Raw genomic sequence first — 20,523 nt, forward strand, 5'->3', positions numbered from 1 at the left:
TTGTAATTCAAACAGGAACCTGTAAATCATTGAATGCAGAAACGCTACCACTAACCAGCAGATATTAATTCTGTTTGACTAGTGGAAGAAAATGAAAAGTTTAAACCGATTAGGTCAGGGGTGGGCAAACTTTTTGACTCGCGGGCCGCATTGGGTTCTAAAATTTGACAGGGGGCCGGGCCAGGAGCATTTGGAGGGAGTGTTTGGGCCGGAAATACTAAACCTAAAGCATTAAAGGACAACCGACGCCACCGGACAAGTTATGTCCATAATGTATAATATCACTTCAAATGACTTCGACTGAGCATATTTTACAAAGATTCCACAGCATATAGCTATAGTTTACGTTTTAAGACTTGCGCTGAATATTCATGAAGTCTTGTTTTCGAGTTGATGACGATCCCCATGTGACGTCACGTTTGGACCGCCCCTGACCGAGAAAGCGACACACAATGCATTTTGGGTACTTTGTTTGGTCTGAAAACTTCGTGTTGATGGCAAAATTAGAAGGAAAACACATAAATAACGCCATGGTGAATCGTTGTGTGTTGCACCAAGACAACTATTTGATATTCACTGACACAAATTCCCAGCTGACAAATCAACCCATTTCCAACGGAGCTTGGGCGCAATCTTCTGCATTTTTTGGGTGCTACATTGCTGTCATTGACGGCTCGAATTGATATGGGAGGACTCCTTGAATCAATTGCAAACATTTATGCTTTCCTTTTCAGAACTATTTGAATCATATTCATAACTGGATGAGTAACAAGAAAGCATCTTCTCTGAATCTGAAGCCATTGTTTTGATTCTCGATAAAAGGCAAGACGTCTTGGCGTGACGTCACGAACAAGGGTGTGGGACCTTCTGAAACTGACCATTTCCGGATTCATTTGAAGTCATTTTTATTGGTGTTTTTCATTTAACTAAAAATATCAGCCTGCCTGATTTGGGTATTTTAGATGCTATAAAACGTTTTTCTGATGTCAGTGGGAAACAAATAAAATGGTGCCGGTTGTCCTTCAAATGTAGTGTGTACAAACCTCATAGCACAGTAAGAATACTACAACCCAATTTAGTAACTGTCTTTCAAATGTGAAAAATATCCCTGATCAGTTAATAAATTTGCCTCAAGGAATATGGCGTTTACATACTATTTCGCAGATACTTGGAGGAGGAAATGGAAATAGATTAAAATAACATATGCACTGTGATTTATCAAGATTGCGTCTGTTTTTAATAAATTTTCATTGAAGGGGCAAAGTTAAAGAAATCAATATTTATTGAAAAATGGAATCACTTTCAACATTCAAAACACATTATTACATAACGAAATATTCAAGCTCAATAATACCTACTTGTGTTAAATTCCGCCAAATCACAGATGGTTTGTCCTGATGCGCGCTCAACGAACTCTCGACTGACGCCCTCGCATTCACGCGCAAACAATTCACGTGTACCGTCGCCGAGCACACAGACATAGGCTACCTGCAGTTGAAATTTGCATACTCGGCACGGCAGCCAATCAGAAGCCTGCTTCTCTCTTCCGGACTTTCGCAAGCGTTATAAAGTCGTGCAATTGCATGTCATTTTCCAAAATAGATGCACAGAACCTCAGCCCAGAAGAAAGATTCAAAAGTAGCTAACAACATATGTGACGCTACAAAACGTAAATTTACATTAAACCGTGACTGTAAAGTGTACGTGAGACTTATGAAAGGGGCTTAGTGGTTCGTAGGAAGCAATGCAAACGTTGCATTGTGCTCCACAATGTCAATCGACTACTGCAGCAAAATTTACGGCCCCGCACATTTACCGTAAATTAAGCAAGGTAGCATTTGTCGTAGGTACATTGTTGATTTTAAAAAAACTTTATTTTGTGACAATGTTTTTAATGTGATTTGTTGTTTCATTGTTTTGTAAGTTGTGAAAAATGGGGCAGGCAACTTTTTACTTACCTTCCCTGTTGTCTGCTAACTTTTTGTCATGAGTTTCAGACACTGTTTTTACTATACTTTGGGCACGTTCGGCGGGCCGGATTAAAAAGCCTAACGGGCCGTATGTGGCCCGCGGGCCGTAGTTTGCCCATGTCTGGATTAGGTGGTCAGCCATGTGAAGAAAATCTTGTTACTATTCTGTAGCATGTAATCACACATGTAATCAACTACCCGTAATCACCCAACAGTTCCATCTCTCCCAGGTGAGAAAGCTGATGCAGTGCTGTAGTAGAAAAAAAACAAGTACATACTTCATTTTCCAGCTAATCTGCCAGATAATCTGATAATTAAAGGCAGATGAGGGAACGAAGACAGAGCAGATGATGAAGAAAAAAAAGTAGGGCAAGCTGACCACAGCTTGTGACATCAGTGCAGTTGGTTCGTCTGACATTCACTGGACGCTTATTCGATTTTTCAGGCTGTCGAATGAGCAGAGAAACAAGAAATGTTACATAGCTGATATATTCAAAGATAGAACACTGTAAATATCAAAATTTTGTGCAGATCAAATACACCTTGGTCAAAATGTCACCATAGCCCAACACTGTAATGCAATTTGCTTCATGAGAGCATTTAATATAAGGTAGTCAGCATTCACTGCTAGGTATTAAAGATTCATGCTTGACAAAATTGCCTTTCCAACTGTAGAAAATGTATCTAAATTCTGTACATGACGTTGCATTGTAATTTATTTTACCTGTGTCCGAACCGCACAAGGTACAGAATCTGCATGTCCTGCAGCAAAGATGGGCAACTAAACTGCTGAAGGGCCCATCTTTTTTCCATCTGTGATATTGAAGGGCTGCATAAGACCACACACTTCCTTCAATTGTCTTCCAAAAATGCCATTGTACAAATTTGATGCAAAATACTTGACCTTAATTTCACTTTCCATAATTCAATTCTGAACCGTGAATGAATGTAGAAACAAACCGATTATCCAAACCATCAAGAAAGGCTTTGAAGCAAAAAAAAACAACAAAACGACCAACTATAGTCCAGTTTTTTATTATTTTCTCTAATGTCTCTCTTAAAAAATATGATCAAGAGTAACTCAAAACTACTGAACAGCAAATAATACAGTGCAAGAATTCACTCTGTACATTTTTACACAAAAATCAACCCACTAAAAGTTGTCATATTATCAATTATCATTGACTATTCTTGTTAGGCTTACACATGTTACAGTACAGGGCGGCCCGGTAGTCGAGTGGTTAGCACACCGGCTGCACAGTGCAGAGGTCGCCGGTTTGCGTCCCGGTCCGGCCTCCCTGTGTGGAGTTTGCATGTTCTCCCCGGACCCGCGTGGGTTTTCTCCGGGTCCTCCGGTTTCCTCCCACACTCCAAAAACATGCATGGCAGGCAGATTGACCACTCCAAATTGTCCCTAGGTGTGAGTGTGAGAGTGACTGTTGTATGTCTTTGTGTGCCCTGCGATTGGCTGGCAACCAATTCAGGGTGTCCCCCGCCTCGTGCCCGAAGACAGCTGAGATAGGCTCCAGCAACCCCCGCGACCCTAATGAGGAATAAGCGGTACGGAAAATGAGATGAGATGAGATGTTACAGTACAGGGGAAAATAAGCGCAAGCCACCATGTAGCGGTCAATGGTGCTCACAAATATAATTTACACTTCAGCAGCTGTGAATTTGCATTTTGAGGTTTATTTTCCATGTTATTTTCTTCAATATTTTGGAATCAATAAATTAATTAAAGGGCCACTTTAAGTGTAAACGGGGATCGCACGTGGCCTGCATGTTGCCAGTTCTCTACCACTGTTCTACAAATATAAATGATCCATCTGGCAGTGCAACCGCACGGTCAGAATGGCACTCCAGTCATCATTTAATTATTTTTTTTAAAATCAATCACTTGCTCAACCAAACATCCGCCCGCTAATCAAGGGGCACAGAGAAAGGAAAGGATAATGAGACACTGAGTCATATGAACGATGAGCCATGAGACAAGTGTTTGGAGCGAGTACAGACTGGATCAGGTGGCAGCGAGAATGGAGGGATGGAAAAACAAGAAACTAAAGGGACATGTTTGCATAGTTTCTGTCGGTGCTCAAAAGCTGATTATTATTTGGAAGAAAAATGCCCTGTTGTGGTTTTTCAAGACAATTAATTCATGGCTCCTAATAAATTTATGTTATATTACTTGTTATTATTATAATATCTTTTTTGAAATTATTATAATCATCATCAAATATCATATTATGAATACTCAACATAGAGGTTATTATCAGGGTTCTCAACAATCAGTCTGTCTATTTACTGATTATTTCCATTGCATCAGATTTATATGACAACAGACTTCTTCTTCTGTCATGTACGGTATGATTGGGGTGCCACCCAGTATTCAGACTGAGATGCCACACTTGAATTAAATTGTGACAAACAGGTAAAACTGTAGATGTTCCAAATTGTTACGTGAAGCAACGCTATAGCCTTTGCACTTCACTGTATTTCTTCTTTATTTATTTACATTCAATTTATTATATGTACTGGTGGCCCGGTAGTCGAGTGGTTAGTCCACCGGCTTCACAGTGTAGAGGTCTTGAGTTCAAGACCCGGTCCGGCCTCTCTGTGAGGAATTTGCATATTTTTCCCGGGCCCATGTGGGTTTTCTCCGAGTCCTCCGGTTTCCTCCCACATTCCAAAAACATGCATGGCAGGCTGATTGTGTGTGAGGGCTAATGCGATTGTGTGTGAGTGCCCTGCGATTTGCTGAACACCAATTCAGGGTGTCCATTGCCTTGGGCCCAAAGACAACTGGGACAGGCTCCGGTATCCCCCGTGACCCTCATGAGGAATAAGCGGTATGGATAATGGATGAATGAATATGTTTCATACAAAATACCCGTATACTGTATATTTTAAAAAGAACTGAAAAAAGACAACTGCTATTAGCATTATGTAAGACTATTTGGGATATACAGTATGGGTCTTTTGTTATAAATACCAGTTCTTGTTTTGGAGGACATTTCATGTGTCTAAAGTACAAAACAATCCCCTTTTGGGAATTCATTCACTTTCACTTATAATCTAAAATACAAAGCTATTACTCCACCATTTGAGGTTTTGGATTGAAAAACATCTTCCTGTGATTCCCAATCATTTGAAAACATTATTACTGGGTCTGAAACCTGACATTATGTGATCACATTGTGACATCTGTTATTATCTTACTTGTAAATGCTTTTTTATGTTGTCAGTATAATAAGCACATTGAGTTACCCCATGTCTGGAATGCACAATGTAAAGAAAGCTGCTTTGCCTTACAGCCCTTTAAAGGACAACTGACACCTCCAGACAAGTTGTGTCCATAATTTGTAAAATCACTTCAAATGACTTCTACTAAGCGAATTTTACAAAGATTTCATTGTACATAGCTAAATTTTACGTTTTAAGACTCGCGCTGAATATTCAGGAAGTCTTGTTTTCGAGTTGATGACGATGCCCTTATGTGATGTCACGGAGGGAATGTCCGTGACCGAGAAAGCGTCACAGAATGCATTTTGGGTACTTTTTTCATCTGAAAACACTGTGCTGATTGCGAAATTAGAAGGAAAACTACATAAACAACGCGAATGTGAATCATTGTGTGTCGCAGCCAATTGCGGTAACACGCATAAAGGTGTAAGTTTACAAAAAATTCCCAGCGGACAAATCAGCCCATGTCCAACGGAGCTTGTGCGTCATCTTGTGCATTTTTTGGGATAAAACGTTGGGATAAAACGTTTTTCTGATGTCAGTTAGGAAACAAAATGATGTCGGTTGTCCTTTAAATAATGTAGGAACCACTGGACACTGTAGTCACAGTATTTTGTCTTTTTCAAACAAAAAGTTATGTGCATGTTCCAAATATTAGGAAGCATTATATCGGAGAAAGGATTAAAGGACAACCGACGTCACTTTTTTGTTTCTTAACTGACATCAGAAAAACGTTTTATAGCATCTAAAATACCCAAAAACCGGCAGTATGATATTTTTATTCAAATGCAAAACACCAATAAAAATGACTTGAAGTGTCCAAAATCTGCAAAAAATTGAGCTCCGAATTGGCCATTTTCAGAAAGGCCCGCCCCCAGTTCGTGACGTCACGGCAAGACGTCTTGCATTGCTGGAGAATCAAAACAATGGCTTCAGATTCGGAGAATATGCTTTCTTGTTACACATCCAGTAATGAATATGATTTAAATAGTTCTGAAGAGGAAAGCATACATGTTTGCAATCGATTAAAGAATTTATTCCGTGCCATTTTGAGGCAACATTGGGGGGAAATGGATCAGCAAAAATCGAGGCAAAAAATGGCGACCGAGCTCCTGTGAGGAATTAATCAGCCCGTTTCCACAGGCTGATAAATTCCTTATATGGAGCTTGGGCGCCCTCTTTTGTTTTTGGTGCTACATGACATTTTCAGACCAAACAAGCACAGCAAAATGCATTGACGTGATGGAAGGACTGCTACAATGTGTCCTTTTTTCGGTCAGGGGCGTTCCTTCAGTGACATCACGTACGGACTCGTCACCAACTCAAAAACAAGACTTCCGGAATATTCAGTGCGAGTCTTAAAACGTAAAATATAGCTATATGCGGTGGAATCTTTGTAAAATACGCTCAGTAGAAGTCATTTGAAGCCATTTTACAAATTATGGACACAACTTGTCCGGAAACGTCAGTTGTCCTTTAAGATGTGCTTTAGTGCCTTATTTACGAACACTGTCAGGAGATATATCTCTGCCAGGTTACATTTCTTTCTCTTAAATTAAATGGTGATTTATATCCTGCACTGTTGGTTTATGTGCCCCTGTTGTATTAATTTGGCCAACATGACTATCCCTCTTGAGCCTGGGTGGACACACAATGGACACATTTACTCTGGTGGACCATCCTGGAATGTTGGGAAGCAAGGGTTGCAAATTTTATTGATGGCCCAATAAATGGTAACAGAATGGTTGTCTAAAAACGAGGAGATGCGTGCCGCTTCTTCATGGTGTTTTGGTTACCAAGTTAAATTTATTCAGATTTTCAAGAATTCTTTTTGTCATGCTCTATTCTTTTTTAATAAATGAGTTTGATTTAACATATTTTTAACCTTTACATCAGGGATGGGCAAAGTACGGCCCGTGCGCCACATACGGCCGTTAGGCTTTTTACTCCGGCCCGCCGAAGTTGTCCAAATTATAGTAAAAACAGTGTCTGAAACTCATGACAAAAAGGTAGCGGACAAAAGGGCAGACAACTGTGAAAAGTTGCCTGCCCCGTTTTTCACAACTTGAAACACGATAAGACCATCGTCACAAAGTATAAGTTTTTTATATTAATTAAGGCTGTACCTACAACAAATGTTACCTTGCGTAATTTACGGTAAATGTCCAAGGCTGCAGATTGCGCTGCAGTAGTCATTTGTCACAATGGTGCACAATGCAATGTTTGCATTGCTTGCTACAAGCCACTAAGCCCCTTTCATAACTCTCACGTACACTTTACAGTCACGGTTTGATATGAATTTACGTTTTTTAGCGTCGCACATGTTGTCAGTTTCTTTTGAATCTTTCTTCTGGGCTGAGGTTCTGTGCATCTATTTTGGAAAATGATATGCAAATGCACAACCTTATAACGCTTGCGAAAGTCCGGAAGAAAGAAGCAGACTTCTGATTGGCTGCCGTGCCGAGTATCCAAATTTCAACTGAAGGTAGCCTCTGTCTGTGTGCTTGGCGACGGTACATGTGTACTGTTTGCGGGTGAAGGCGAGGGCGTCCGTGGCGAGTTTGTAGAGGGCGCGGTCGGGACAATCCATCCATGATTTAGCGGAGTTTAACATAAGTAGGTATTATTGAGCTTGAACATTTCGTTGTGGAATAATATGCTTTGAATGTTGAAAGTGATTCAATTTTTCAATAAATGTTGATTTCTTAACTTTGCACCGTCAATTGAAACTTATTAAAAACAGACGCAATCTTGATAAATCACAGTGCACATGTTATTTTAATCTATTTCCATTTCCTCCTCCCAGTATCTGCGAAATAGTCTGTAAATGCCATATCTTGCATATTCCTTGAGACAAATTTATTAATTGATCAGGGATATGTTTCACATTTGAAAGACGGTTAATAAATTGGGTTGTCGTGTTCTTACGGTGCTATGAGGTTTGTACACACTATGTTTAAAGGACAACTGGCACCATTTTTTTTGTTTCCTACTGACATCAGAAAAACGTTTTATAGCATCTAAAATACCCAAAACACGCAGGCTGATATTTTTAGTCAAATGAAAAACACCAATAAAAATGACTTCAAAATGAATCCGGAAGTGGCCAGTTTCAGAAGGTCCCACCCACTTGTTCGTGACGTCACGCCCAGATGTCTTGCCTTGCTCGAGAATCAAAACAATGGCTTCAGATTCGGAGAAGATGTTTTCTTGTTACTCATCCAGTTATGAATATGATTCAAATAGTTCTGAAGAGGAAAGCATAAATGTTTGCAATTGATTCAAGGTGTCCTTCCATGTCAATTCGAGCCGTCAATGACAGCAATGTAGCACCCAGAAAATGCAGAAGATAGCGCCCAAGCTCCGTTGGAAATGGGCTTATTTATCTGCTGGGAATTTGTGTCAAATAGTATCAAATAGTAGTCTTGGTGCAACTCACAACGATTCACCATCACATTATGTGTTTTCCTTCTAATTTTGCCATCAACACGAAGTTTTCAGACCAAACAAAGTACAGCAAAATGCATTGTGTGTCGCTTTCTCGGTCAGGGGCGGTCCAAACGTGACGTTACATGGGGATCGTCATCAACTCGAAAACAAGACTTCATGAATATTCAGAGCGAGTCTTAAAACGTAAACTATAGCTATATGCTGTAAAATACGCCCAGTCGAAGTCATTTGAAGTGATTTTATAAATTATGGACATAACTTGTTCTGAGGCGTCGGTTGTCCTTTAATTCTTTAGGTTTAGTATTTCCGGCCCAAACACTCCCTCCAAATGCTCCTGGCCCGGCCCGGCCCCTCTATCAAATTTTAGAACCCATTGCGGCCCGCGAGTCAAAAAGTTTGCCCACCCCTGCTTTACATTCTTATCACCCTGTGATGTCTGAAAAGCAAATAAGTACCTTGCAGATTTCCAAAATCTTGGCCGGCACAGACAGCGTTAGTGTACTGGGATATTATTTTGAGGCTCGATGACAGGAAAAATGAGGTTACATGGTCAAAAGCATGTGCTGGCCTTGCCTTTGTCATTTGTCCAACCTAATCTTGGAATGCCTATGCCGAGGAGATGATCGTGTCATAGAAATTGGTCTCCCCTTTCTGAGCAACTAATGGGTCCAACGGGTCAAAATGGCCTGGCACTTTGCACAGCTCTGGCAGCGTGTTGCAGTAAATCCCAGTCATTAAATGGGAGATGAGTGCTGGAATAGTATTACCTCATAAAATGCACTTGCCTTGCATTCAGCTGTTTTTGACTTTGGTGCACATGAATCACATACAGATTGATTTATTTTTTCGTCATCCATGTTTGATACCTTCCTTAACTCACTGACATGGTCATTTATAAATAGTAGCACACACTGTATTTTCAAAATCTATTTCAGTATTTATCACTGCCATGATATGCTTCATATTAAAAATAACATACAATTTAGGATAAACCTAGTTTGCTTACAGATTGCATGTCCACTCATCAAGTGTGACGTCAAACAAACATGCATGTCAATTTCAAGTTATCGAGACATTTACCAAAATGCATGTGTAAGCATTTGAATGATGTTGTCACATTTCAGTTAACTTATATAACCGCCGCCCCCATAACAAGATTTTCCATCCTTGACTTGGCCGATTGGCTTGAGGCAAACTATCTTGGGTTTTGCAAGTAAACGCTGTCTGCCTTATAGCAAGTTCATGGCTTCATTGCCAGTATTCATAGTTAGGAAAGCTGTCATCAGCAGTTTATGCAGCGGGGTATTATAATAATCATACACAATCGCATGCAAATCTACAAATCACATGATGCTATTCAGCCAATCTCAGCAACAGCTGTCAGTGAAAATAATGTTCAGCTACAAGGCAAAACACAAAATAGCATGAGCCTCCACAATTGTAATGTAAAAATGTAAATGGTGTTGGAAAATGCTGCCGATGCAATTCATTTGGCGGGTAAAGTTTACCCTTTGCTTAGGTTTCCTATTCTAAGGTAAAGCACAAGTGTAACCTCACACCTGAACATATATTTCAATATTGTCGACTATAAATATATTATTCACCTCACATGGTGCTGACCAGCTTCAGTCAGGTATAGAGAAACCACACACTCACTGTGTGTGATGTATAAACCGTCAGAAATATGTAAAAGATCACAGTGCGCAGTGGTAGGGTTAGATTCTGGCTCAGGCCGTCTTCTGTGGAGTTTGCATGTCATGCTAGAGTGGATTTTCTCCGGGTACTCTGTTTTCATCCCTCTTTACAAAACTATGAATGGCAGGCTGATTGAACACTCTACATTGCACCTAGGCGTCAGTGTGAAGGTGGATTATTGTTCGTCTATGTGCGCCTTGTGATTGGCTGACAACCAGTTCGACATGGACTTCTCCGATGGCCCAATGACAGACGGCTAATTTCCAATCCCGTGCGAATAAGCGCATTAGAAAATGAATGGATATATAAATGATACATACATAAATGATGGACTGTAAGGTGATCGTACATTCAAAATGAATGGAAAACAAAGACAACTCGTTGTGGCTTACATGGGGGGGGGGGTCAAGCTGGTTGTGGATCAAGTGGTTGCCCCAGGGGTTTCGTGTGTGGCTTGAATCCCCTGTGGAACACTACTCAGGATAAGGTACCGTTCGTGCATCTGTGTTAGTGTGCGAGACCGAAAGAGCAGATGTGCATGGAAACCCCTTGGCTGCAGCAAGCAGGGCAGGCATGCGTGACGAAAGCAAGGAACTGTTAAACGGTATGTCACGTCTTCTGATGCTTGCATCCCCACGGATGTGTGTGACAAGAAAGTGCCTCACAGGAGAAATTAATTCCTGGAGAAGCAAACCATGTAACATTTGTCAAATAAGACAAACTGCTGAGGTGGTGTTGTTTTGGCTACTTATATACAAAAAAAAAAATCTGGGTGGTGCCTTGCTTACAGAGATCATGTGCGAAAGAAGAAGACTAAAAAGTTTTCTCGTAACAGGTCTGTTTTCATGTTTCAACAAGTCAATTTATTGTGGTCAGCATTGGGTGTTTAGATGAGAGCTTCCAATTCTCAAGCCAATTACCAAACGATGAGCTCCTTGCCATATAATTTACTGCATTCAACAGTAAAATCAAAGTGATCTAGTTAGTAGTTTATGAGAAAACCCACATAAGCAGGCTGAAAAATTGAAGACTCTACACAGTTCCAGTTCCACAGTTCCGATGGAAACCTGGACTCCTACCAATAACTACTTCTTCCAGTATGCAGCAGCATATACTGTATGTTGTGATTTTCAAAGTGTGATAATTTGCCAAGAAAGACAAACAGTGTTAATTAATGCCAAAACCGTACATTGGTGCTGCTGTTTGCATAGACCTCCTTCTTCTACAAGGATTAAGTAAGATTTCAATAGTCTGGAATTTGTCAAACTAGGAAAGTAAGAGGAACTTTTTGAAATGGAAACAATAATTTACAACATTGAAATTTAGCTTTTTGGAGTAAACTTAACCCTTTCAGCGACAGTGGAGAGGTGAATTTTTTTGTCATAAAATCACATTTATTATGAGTTTCATAAATATTTTTTGTCATGTTTGAAATTGGGTTCCACGGAGCAAATCTTTTGCACACCTAGTCCCCAACATATCGTAAAATCGCATGTGTGTGTGCGTGCATGTGTCTTTTATATTTTACTTCCGGGTTGAGTGAACGCTGGTGCATCAGGCTGCCGCTGCTCACCCTGTCATGATCTGGTTGGCGACCAACGGGTACCTGCACCTGCACAGGTGCTGGTGGTCCCCATCAGTGGCAGACTGCCACGTTCGGATTGGCGACCAACGGGTGGCGCTGTCGGCCCCACCTGCACCTGCACAGGTGCTGGTGGTCCCCATCAGTGGCAGACTGCCACGTTCGGATTGGCAACCAACGGGTAGCGCTAGCGCTGTCAGCCCTGACTGCAGCCTCGCAGGTGCTGGTCGTTCCAATCAGTGCAAGTCAAAGGCAAGTCAAGGCAGTCAAAAGGACTCCCGGCACGACCATTCGGCGTCGGCTCATTGTATGCAATTGTATGCATTGTGTATGCATTGTATGCTGTGAATGTGTTTGTTCCATCTTGGCAGACTTTTACTCTTGGTCTTTATTTGATATTTTGTATTTTTCTGTATCAATGACTTTGATATTTTAGATTTTGTTCCTGTTGACTTTATTTTAATACAATTTCTCAAATACAACCTGCTGCTCCCTCCTGCCTGCTTTGTGGGATCCACAACTGCCATCACCACCTTGCAAACCGTGACACACCCACGGAAAAATTTATCATGTAAAGTGTCCTTGAGAGTTTTCGAAGGCGCTTATAAATTAAATGTATTATTATGATAAGAGATGCAGACTTTCACTGCATAGCTTGGCTGTTTATGTCGCTGAATCAACAGAACTCATTTGTGCACATTTTTGTTGATAATCATGAAATTATGACAGGCTTTTGCAATATAAAAAAGTTGGTGTTTTGTGACCCACTTTGAGCAGACAGGAAATACTCATTTTCTCTTTTATTTTTTCTTGATGGGGGGGGGGGGCAGAAGACAATCTGGAATGGGACTGAACTCTACCAGAGTCCCCTCAGCAATTTAAGCCCATCTAAAATTTCACTCTCAGCATTGCCTGGTTCCACAATATTTTCATAATTTATGCATGCACTGTGAAATGCACAGAATCTAAAATGCACAGACCTTCTTGGGGAGTAGGGGATTTCAAGGACACAGATGAAGGCAACCAGAATCTTTTCCATGCCAAAATGAAAAGCAGCATTTAGCATTATGCACATCAACATCAATTCTTAAAAGGTGCAAATGAGGTGCTATTTCTGGACCCCAGAGTAGCGTGATCAACTCACTTGTTTTGGTGCTTTGAGCCTTGCAGATGCGCGTGGTACTGTGCCACCGAATTCAACGTCATGCTGCACACTTCACAGGTATAGCTCCGTTTCAGACCTGAAAGCACGCACACAGACACACACACAGACACACACACGCATACACGCGCACACACACACACACACACACACACACGCACACGCACACACACACACAAACACACACGCACAGGCACGCACACCCACGCACACACACACACACACACATACACACACACACACACACACAGTACATCCACTTAAGTTGCAGTGTGAATGGGAAATCAACAATGACATGCAGTCAGGGTAGGCAGGTAAGGCTATGCCTCACCTGTCATCACGGAAATATCAAATGACAAAATAAATTATTACTAAGTAGAGACGAGCTGTGAGGCACCAGCCGGCTGAGCCTCACCATGGATTACGCAATCACTAAGCTAACGGTGCTGGCTTGCTCTGCAGTGAAACCGCATTGTTGTCCCTCTGCATATCGCTATTAAAGTGTTCAAACACTTTTAGTATATGAACTAAATTTCTACAGTTTAGCTGGTGTATATAATGTACAGTCACTGATCATTATATAAAAACTGTACCACAGTGTTTATTTTATTTTTATCAAAACTGTGTGCATAGGTGAGGCACACAGTTCTCCTGCCTCATGACAGGGGGCGCTGGTGATTACAGATTCTTCTTGCGACTCCTCGGCTGCAGAATAATAGAATTAGTGACAGCAAGCTACAGTAAACAGTTAGCAAGTTAAGTGCAACCATCCAGTCATTTTTTTTTTCGTGTTGCTTGGTGTCATGATGCTAAAAGAAATGTTAAATAATTTTGTGTGTTCTGGATGGGAGAAAGGTGCACATTTCTCCCCATCCAAAACAGTAGAGTTGGGCGACCACTAATTGATTTAGACTGATTGAGAAGGTGATTGCAACCACCTGGGAATGGCCAATTGCCGCTGGGACCTGATTGGCCAGAAGCTCAGGTGAAGCACCTTTAAAGCCAGCCTGAGCCAGTCTCTTCGAGGAGGAAGAAGAGGGACAAAGGACAAGCTGGAGAGCGGTGTTGCCTGTGGCCTGCCGAAAACTGATATCAACTTCAAATAAAGAAAACTCACAATACCCTTCCTGCATCTGGCTGAGTGAACTTTTATCAACTTTCCACCTGCTTGCTGAATCGCCGCACGACAATTGGTGGCAGCGGTGGGATCGTTACGCCTTGCTGGAGTGGAAAGGATAAGAGGAAGCCGAGATGGAGAAGGTGGGACGAGGAAGAAGACGTGCAGCACGGGCCAACCAAACTGAACTGGAGAGTTCTGAAGAGGATCAAGGAAACCAGCAGCTTGAGTTGCCCCAAGACGATGCCGTTCTTTATTTCCATGAGGCGTCTGGCCAAGCCAAGGCTGGAACTGGGCAGAGTGAGCCAGAACCGGTGGTGAAGCCTAAGACTCAGACAGTGAGTACCACCAGAGCTCAACTCAATGAGGAATTGGTGAAAGAAATCAGAACTTTCATGCAACACTCTAAAGATAGAGAGGGGGTGTTGATTGAACAAATCAACCAATTAAGAAATCAGATGCTCCTCAACAAGCAAGAATGGACATTTGATTATCAATCGAGTCAACATTATCCTCAAAAAGCAGAGCCGCAAAACACTGACCCTCGAACATCCAGACCAACAAACCTTCCTCCGGCACAAGAAACCTCCAAGTCGGGTTACCTACCATATGCCCAACCCCCACATTTTCCTCATCAAAGACAAGCTGCAGTTCCCATGGTTTCTGAACCGAGAATTCCAGAACTGAGAGAGGGTGAAGATGCAGAAAGTTTTTTCGTCAGGTTTGAAAGAATAGCTAAAACCTGGGGGTGGAATTATAAAGAGTGGGCTGCTCGAGTAGTGACCTTGCTGACTGGAAAGGCACTTGAGGCATATGCTGGCATGGATGAAGAGCAGGCTGAGTCCTACGAAGCCATTAAAGCAGCAGTATTGATCAAATACAACGTTACTGAAGAAACCTATCGACAGAGGTTTCGCAGTACGATTGTTCCAACAGGAGAGACTGTCACAGAAAGTTATAATCGACTGAAAGGACTTTACAGGAGGTGGATGCGCCCTGATCACCGCAGCAAGGATCAGATTGGAGAAGTCGTGATTCTGGAGCAGTATCTGAGAGTTCTTCAACCTGAGGTCCGCATTTGGGTAAAGGAGCACAAGCCTAAGACTGGAGAAGAAGGAGCGGAGTTGGCTGAGCGCTACGTAGCGGCACACCGGGAGTCGTACAGGAAAAAGGGACCATCGGCAAAGCTGAAATACGAGAGCCCTCAAACCATTCAACATGCAGACTTGGGTAAAGCTGACAATGGGGCTCAGAGACAGTCTGGAAAGTTTCAACCAAGAGGTGACTTTATTTGTTTTAATTGTCAGCAACGTGGCCACAAGGCTTCCGTGTGTCCTGTACGCCAACCCAGAGCCGTAGAATTTTGTTCAGTTCCTAAAGCTGGGCAGGAAAGCTGTCCAAATGGAAATTATTGCAAACATAGACATACATCTGTTACGGTAAATGGGAAAGTGGTAAAAGCACTGGCCGACACAGGCAGCAATCAAACATTATTCAGAGGGAGTTCAATTATGATCAAGTTGTAAATATTACTTGTGTTCATGGTGACAGTCATGATTATCCCACCACTGCCACCAATTGTCGTGCGGCGATTCAGCAAGCAGGTGGAAAGTTGATAAAAGTTCACTCAGCCAGATGCAGGAAGGGTATTGTGAGTTTTCTATTATTTGCTTATCGAGAAGTGCCCCAAGCGTCAACTGGTTTTTCTCCTTTTGAGTTGCTTTATGGTAGACAGGTTCGTGGACCCCTGGACATGCTGAAGGAGAACTGGGTGGCTGGAGAGGCGACGTCACGCAGTGTCATCTCCTATATTCTTCAAATGAGGGACAAGTTGGAGAACTTCAGGGAGATGGCAAAGAAGCACATGGAGGAGAGTCAACGAAACCAAAAGGTGTGGTATGATAAACACGCCAGAGAGAGAGATTTGCACCCTGGACAGAAGGTGTTAATATTGCTGCCTACGGGACCAAGTAAGCTACTGGCAAAGTGGCAGGGCCCGTACACTGTGACAAGGAGAATAGGACCTGTCACATATGAGATTCTCTGCCCTGACAGACAAAAGAAAAAGCAGATTCTACATGTGAACCTCCTGAAGGTGTATGCAGAGAAACAAGTGGAACCATTGAGCTCCCAGAGCCTATTCATCAGAGAAATCTCGGTTACTGAGAAGGAGGAGATGGATGAGGCTGTGATGACACCCAAGAGGGAATGGGGTAATTCTAAAGAGACCTTGTTACACCTGACCCCAAAGCAACAAATTCAGTTAGCAGAGGTAAGGGAATCATTTCCTTCCCTATTCAAAGATAAACCCGGACGAACTAATCTCATCACCCACAAGATTGTGCTCAAAGAAAATAAACCTGTACGTTTGAGGCCATATCGGATTCCGGAGCGGCAGGTTGAACCACTGAAGCAGGAGGTACGAGCAATGCTTGATATGGGGATCATCGAACCATCTAAAAGTGAGTGGTCTAACCCAATAGTGTTAGTACCTAAAAAGGACACCGCTCAACTACGATTCTGCTCAGACATGAGAAAGCTCAATAGTGTCTCATGTTTTGACTCCTACCCTATGCCTCGTATTGATGAGCTGCTGGAGAGATTGGGGCGAGCGAAATTTATTACAACGCTGGATCTGTGTAAAGGATACTGGCAGGTCCCTCTCGATCCCACCTGCAAAGAATACACAGCTTTTCAGATTCCGGGGTTAGGGCTCTTCCACTACACAGTTTTACCATTTGGTCTGCATGGAGCACCAGCGACCTTCCAAAGATTAATGGATATTATCCTGAAGGACTGTTCCAGTTTCTCAGCTGCCTATCTTGATGACGTCGTGATCTACAGTGAAGGTTGGGAGGACCATCTCCTGCACATCAAGACCGTCCTTGGGAAAATACAAGCGGCTGGACTCACAATTAATGAGCAAAAATGCTCCTGGGCACAAGAAGAGGTGCGTTACCTGGGACATTTGATTGGGAAAGGAAAGATTCAGCCCCAGGTGGAGAAAGTGAAGGCCGTGGAGAAGATACCACCTCCCCAGACCAAGAAGCAATTGAGGTCATTTCTTGGGCTGATTGGTTGGTATAGGCGGTTTATTCCACACTTTGCTACATTAGCTGCTCCTTTAACCGACCTGACAAGAAAGAACATCAAATCACCTCTACCATGGACAGCAGCATGTGACCAAGCTTTTAGGGCCTTGAAATATTTCATCATTCAAGCTCCTGTCCTACAGAGTGTAGATAATGCCAAGGAGTTTCTAGTCCAGGTGGATGCTTCGGATGTTGGTCTCGGCGCAGTTCTGGTACAGGGCAGTGCTGGAGAAGAGAGACCCATCCTGTTCCTGAGTAGGAAACTCTATGAGAGGGAGAAGAAATACTCCACAATTGAGAAGGAGGCCTTAGCCATCAAGTGGGCAATTGACTCACTCCGTTACTACCTCCTAGGACGGGAATTCAGATTACAGACTGACCATCGCTCCCTGAAGTGGATGCACTCCATGCAACACCAGAATGCGAGGATACTGCGGTGGTGTCTTGCCCTTCAGCCATACCAGTTCACCATTGAGCATTGCCAGGGTAAGAAAAATGTCATAGCTGATTATTTGTCAAGAATGTCTGAACTCTGAGGAGAGGGGGTGAATGATGTCATGATGCTAAAAGAAATGTTAAATAATTTTGTGTGTTCTGGATGGGAGAAAGGTGCACATTTCTCCCCATCCAAAACAGTAGAGTTGGGCGACCACTAATTGATTTAGACTGATTGAGAAGGTGATTGCAACCACCTGGGAATGGCCAATTGCCGCTGGGACCTGATTGGCCAGAAGCTCAGGTGAAGCACCTTTAAAGCCAGCCTGAGCCAGTCTCTTCGAGGAGGAAGAAGAGGGACAAAGGACAAGCTGGAGAGCGGTGTTACCTGTGGCCTGCCGAAAACTGATATCAACTTCAAATAAAGAAAACTCACAATACCCTTCCTGCATCTGGCTGAGTGAACTTTTATGAACTTTCCACCTGCTTGCTGAATCGCCGCACGACACTTGGCATTATTTTCAGAATGGAGGATTATATATCTAAATTGAAAGAATTTTCTAAACTGGACTTTCAATCGAAGCAGGAGATAATAATTAAAGGAAGACCAACACCGGACTGTATAGCTCACAAACGGTGAGGGATGACTGTAAATCTCCTGGACAGCTTCTCAGCTTTTTGGCCAAGAAGGATCTCATTGAAAGTATTCCTGAAGCAACAAAGTTGCTCCAGCTCATGCTCACTGTTCCAGCTACTACAGTATCAGTGGAGCGGTCATTTCTCAGCACTGAAAAGACTGAAAACATACGGTCGGAACAGGACTGATCAAGGACGACTTTCTTCACTGGCAGTGATCTCCATTGAGACAGAGAGACTTGGACTTCATTTATAAGTAAAGGTAACACGATAATAAAGTTTTTTAAATTCTTTTTTTTCTATGCTAGAGTTTGTATACCGTATATAAAGAATGCTGACATGACATTTTAAACAAAACATGTTAACTGTTCCCAATCAAATGGTGACTAAGCTACTCTGTGGAGTTTATATGTTTGTCACGTCACTGGAAATCAATCATTTTAGACGAAGCAACTCAGAGGGTCTGACCGACTCGCCGTGTGTGGAAACTTGATTGCTCACGAATGCAAATCAGCATTAAAGCGGAGCCAGTGTAACAGAGTAAATGAAGGGCAGCGGTGAGAACGATCGTGTTCTTGTGAACATTTTTAAAATTCAATTATTTTTAAATGGCCATTACAAATATTCTATTAAACACCACCATAATAGAGCTTCTGGATAAAATAGCTCGCTCAATATAGTGTGATTTGTCAATTCTGCATTTCCTTGCGTGCGGGTCATTTCGGCACAATGTGACTATTGGCGCTGCCCTCTCTTTAAAGCAGTTTTCTGGGTGTAGACGAGTGAATTGTGAACTGTTTCAAATAACACTGAAGTCTTAGCACAGAAAGCTGCAGGCTTCTGCTAAAACAACCTCCAAAATGTCAAACAAGCCTGTTAGAACAACTGAAACCAATTTGGGTTTAATCAGAGGTTGTACTTTCAATGATGGCTGAAGTGTGCTGATTCCTATTTAAAATGAATTTTCATCTGATTGGACAATTCTGGACATGTCAACTGCTCATGTTCAGGATGAAGATGTAAACATTGTGTCACCGTGTTGAGGAAGAGAACAAATTGTGATTCAAATTTCTGGTCCTCCAGAGTGAATTATGTGGCTGCAAATGAAGAACATCATCTAAAACCATCGATGAAAAGGTTTCTTCAGCCGTCATCTGTACTTCTTTGAAGGTGTCGGACGTTTTGCTTCTTATCCAAGAAACTTCGTCAGCAAACTAAAGTCTTACTGGTAGTTTAGGCCCTCTATATATATATATATATCCCTAATGTCCAGGCATGGCGGTGGCGGACTCTGCTATGATAGGTCTCTGCTCTCAGGTTGGGGGAGCAGAGGACTACTCCCTGCCACTCCACTTGTCCTAATCCTATTTTGCCCAAGTAGTCTGTTGTATGAACGATTCAAATTGAACATCACCCCACCAAACTGGTTTAATGAAGGATTTAGTTGTTTTATGAAAATCGCTTCTTTTACTCCCCTTTCAAACCATCTATGTTCTTTCGCTAAGATTTTAACCTCATTGTCGTCAACTGAGTGGTTGCTAGCTTTTAGGTGCATATGTACTGCCGATTGAGGCCCACTAATATTATCCCTGCAATGTTGATAAAGTCTTTTTTTGAGAATTTTTTTTCTTACAATGTATTGAATAAACTACGTGACTTTGTTTTTCATTTGGCAGCCTATCTTTTGGATGCACTAATTTTTGCCTTAAAGTGTTTATCGGTTTGAAATAAGTAGGAATTTTGTGTTGCCAAAGGAGTCTTTGTAGTTTTTCAGAAACTCCTGCAATGTAAGGTACTGCTACTCCTCTCCTTTTTATATCTTCAGAATTTTTTGTTTCATTCCCTATTCTTTCTTTCTGACATTTGTTTAATGACCACTGAGGGTACCCACAGTTTGTGAGTACTCTCCTGATATGTTTTGACTCCTTTTCTCTACCTTCAACGCTTGTTGGTATTAGTTTAGCCCTATGCTGGAGGGTTCTGATAACTCCTAGTTTGTGTTGTAAAGGGTGGTTAGAATCGAACGTATTGGTCAGTGTGCGTAGCCTTCCTAAAGACTTCTGTTTTTAGCGGTATGTCCTCTTTTATAATTACTTTACAATCCAAAAAGGCTAGTTGGTTCTCTTTAATGTCCTTATGAGTAA

General features: G+C 42.0%; 1 protein-coding gene across 4 annotated transcripts in view; it reads right to left on the bottom strand.

Annotated features, from left to right (window-relative positions):
- Positions 1 to 2,284: 2,284 nt before the first annotated feature.
- Positions 2,285 to 20,523, bottom strand: part of zmat4a (zinc finger, matrin-type 4a) — a 72,435-nt gene continuing 54,196 nt past the window's right edge. For 3 of the 4 annotated variants that reach the window (XM_088994963.1, XM_088994965.1, XM_088994961.1), the window contains 3 exons: positions 13,082 to 13,178; positions 12,918 to 12,967; positions 2,299 to 2,416 (listed from right to left, as the gene is read on the bottom strand). In XM_088994963.1, the coding sequence (XP_088851089.1) occupies positions 2,412 to 2,416; positions 12,918 to 12,967; positions 13,082 to 13,178 (152 nt within the window). In that variant the 3' untranslated portion in view covers positions 2,299 to 2,411. Of the gene's footprint in view, positions 2,417 to 12,917; positions 12,968 to 13,081; positions 13,179 to 20,523 lie in introns of all 4 variants that reach the window. The other variant, XM_088994964.1, reaches the window with a different exon arrangement.

The sequence above is a fragment of the Hippocampus bargibanti genome, linkage group LG04 (assembly GCF_051943395.1).
Source record: "Hippocampus bargibanti isolate YZ-2025 linkage group LG04, ASM5194339v1, whole genome shotgun sequence".
NCBI classification, from domain to species: domain Eukaryota; kingdom Metazoa; phylum Chordata; class Actinopteri; order Syngnathiformes; family Syngnathidae; genus Hippocampus; species Hippocampus bargibanti.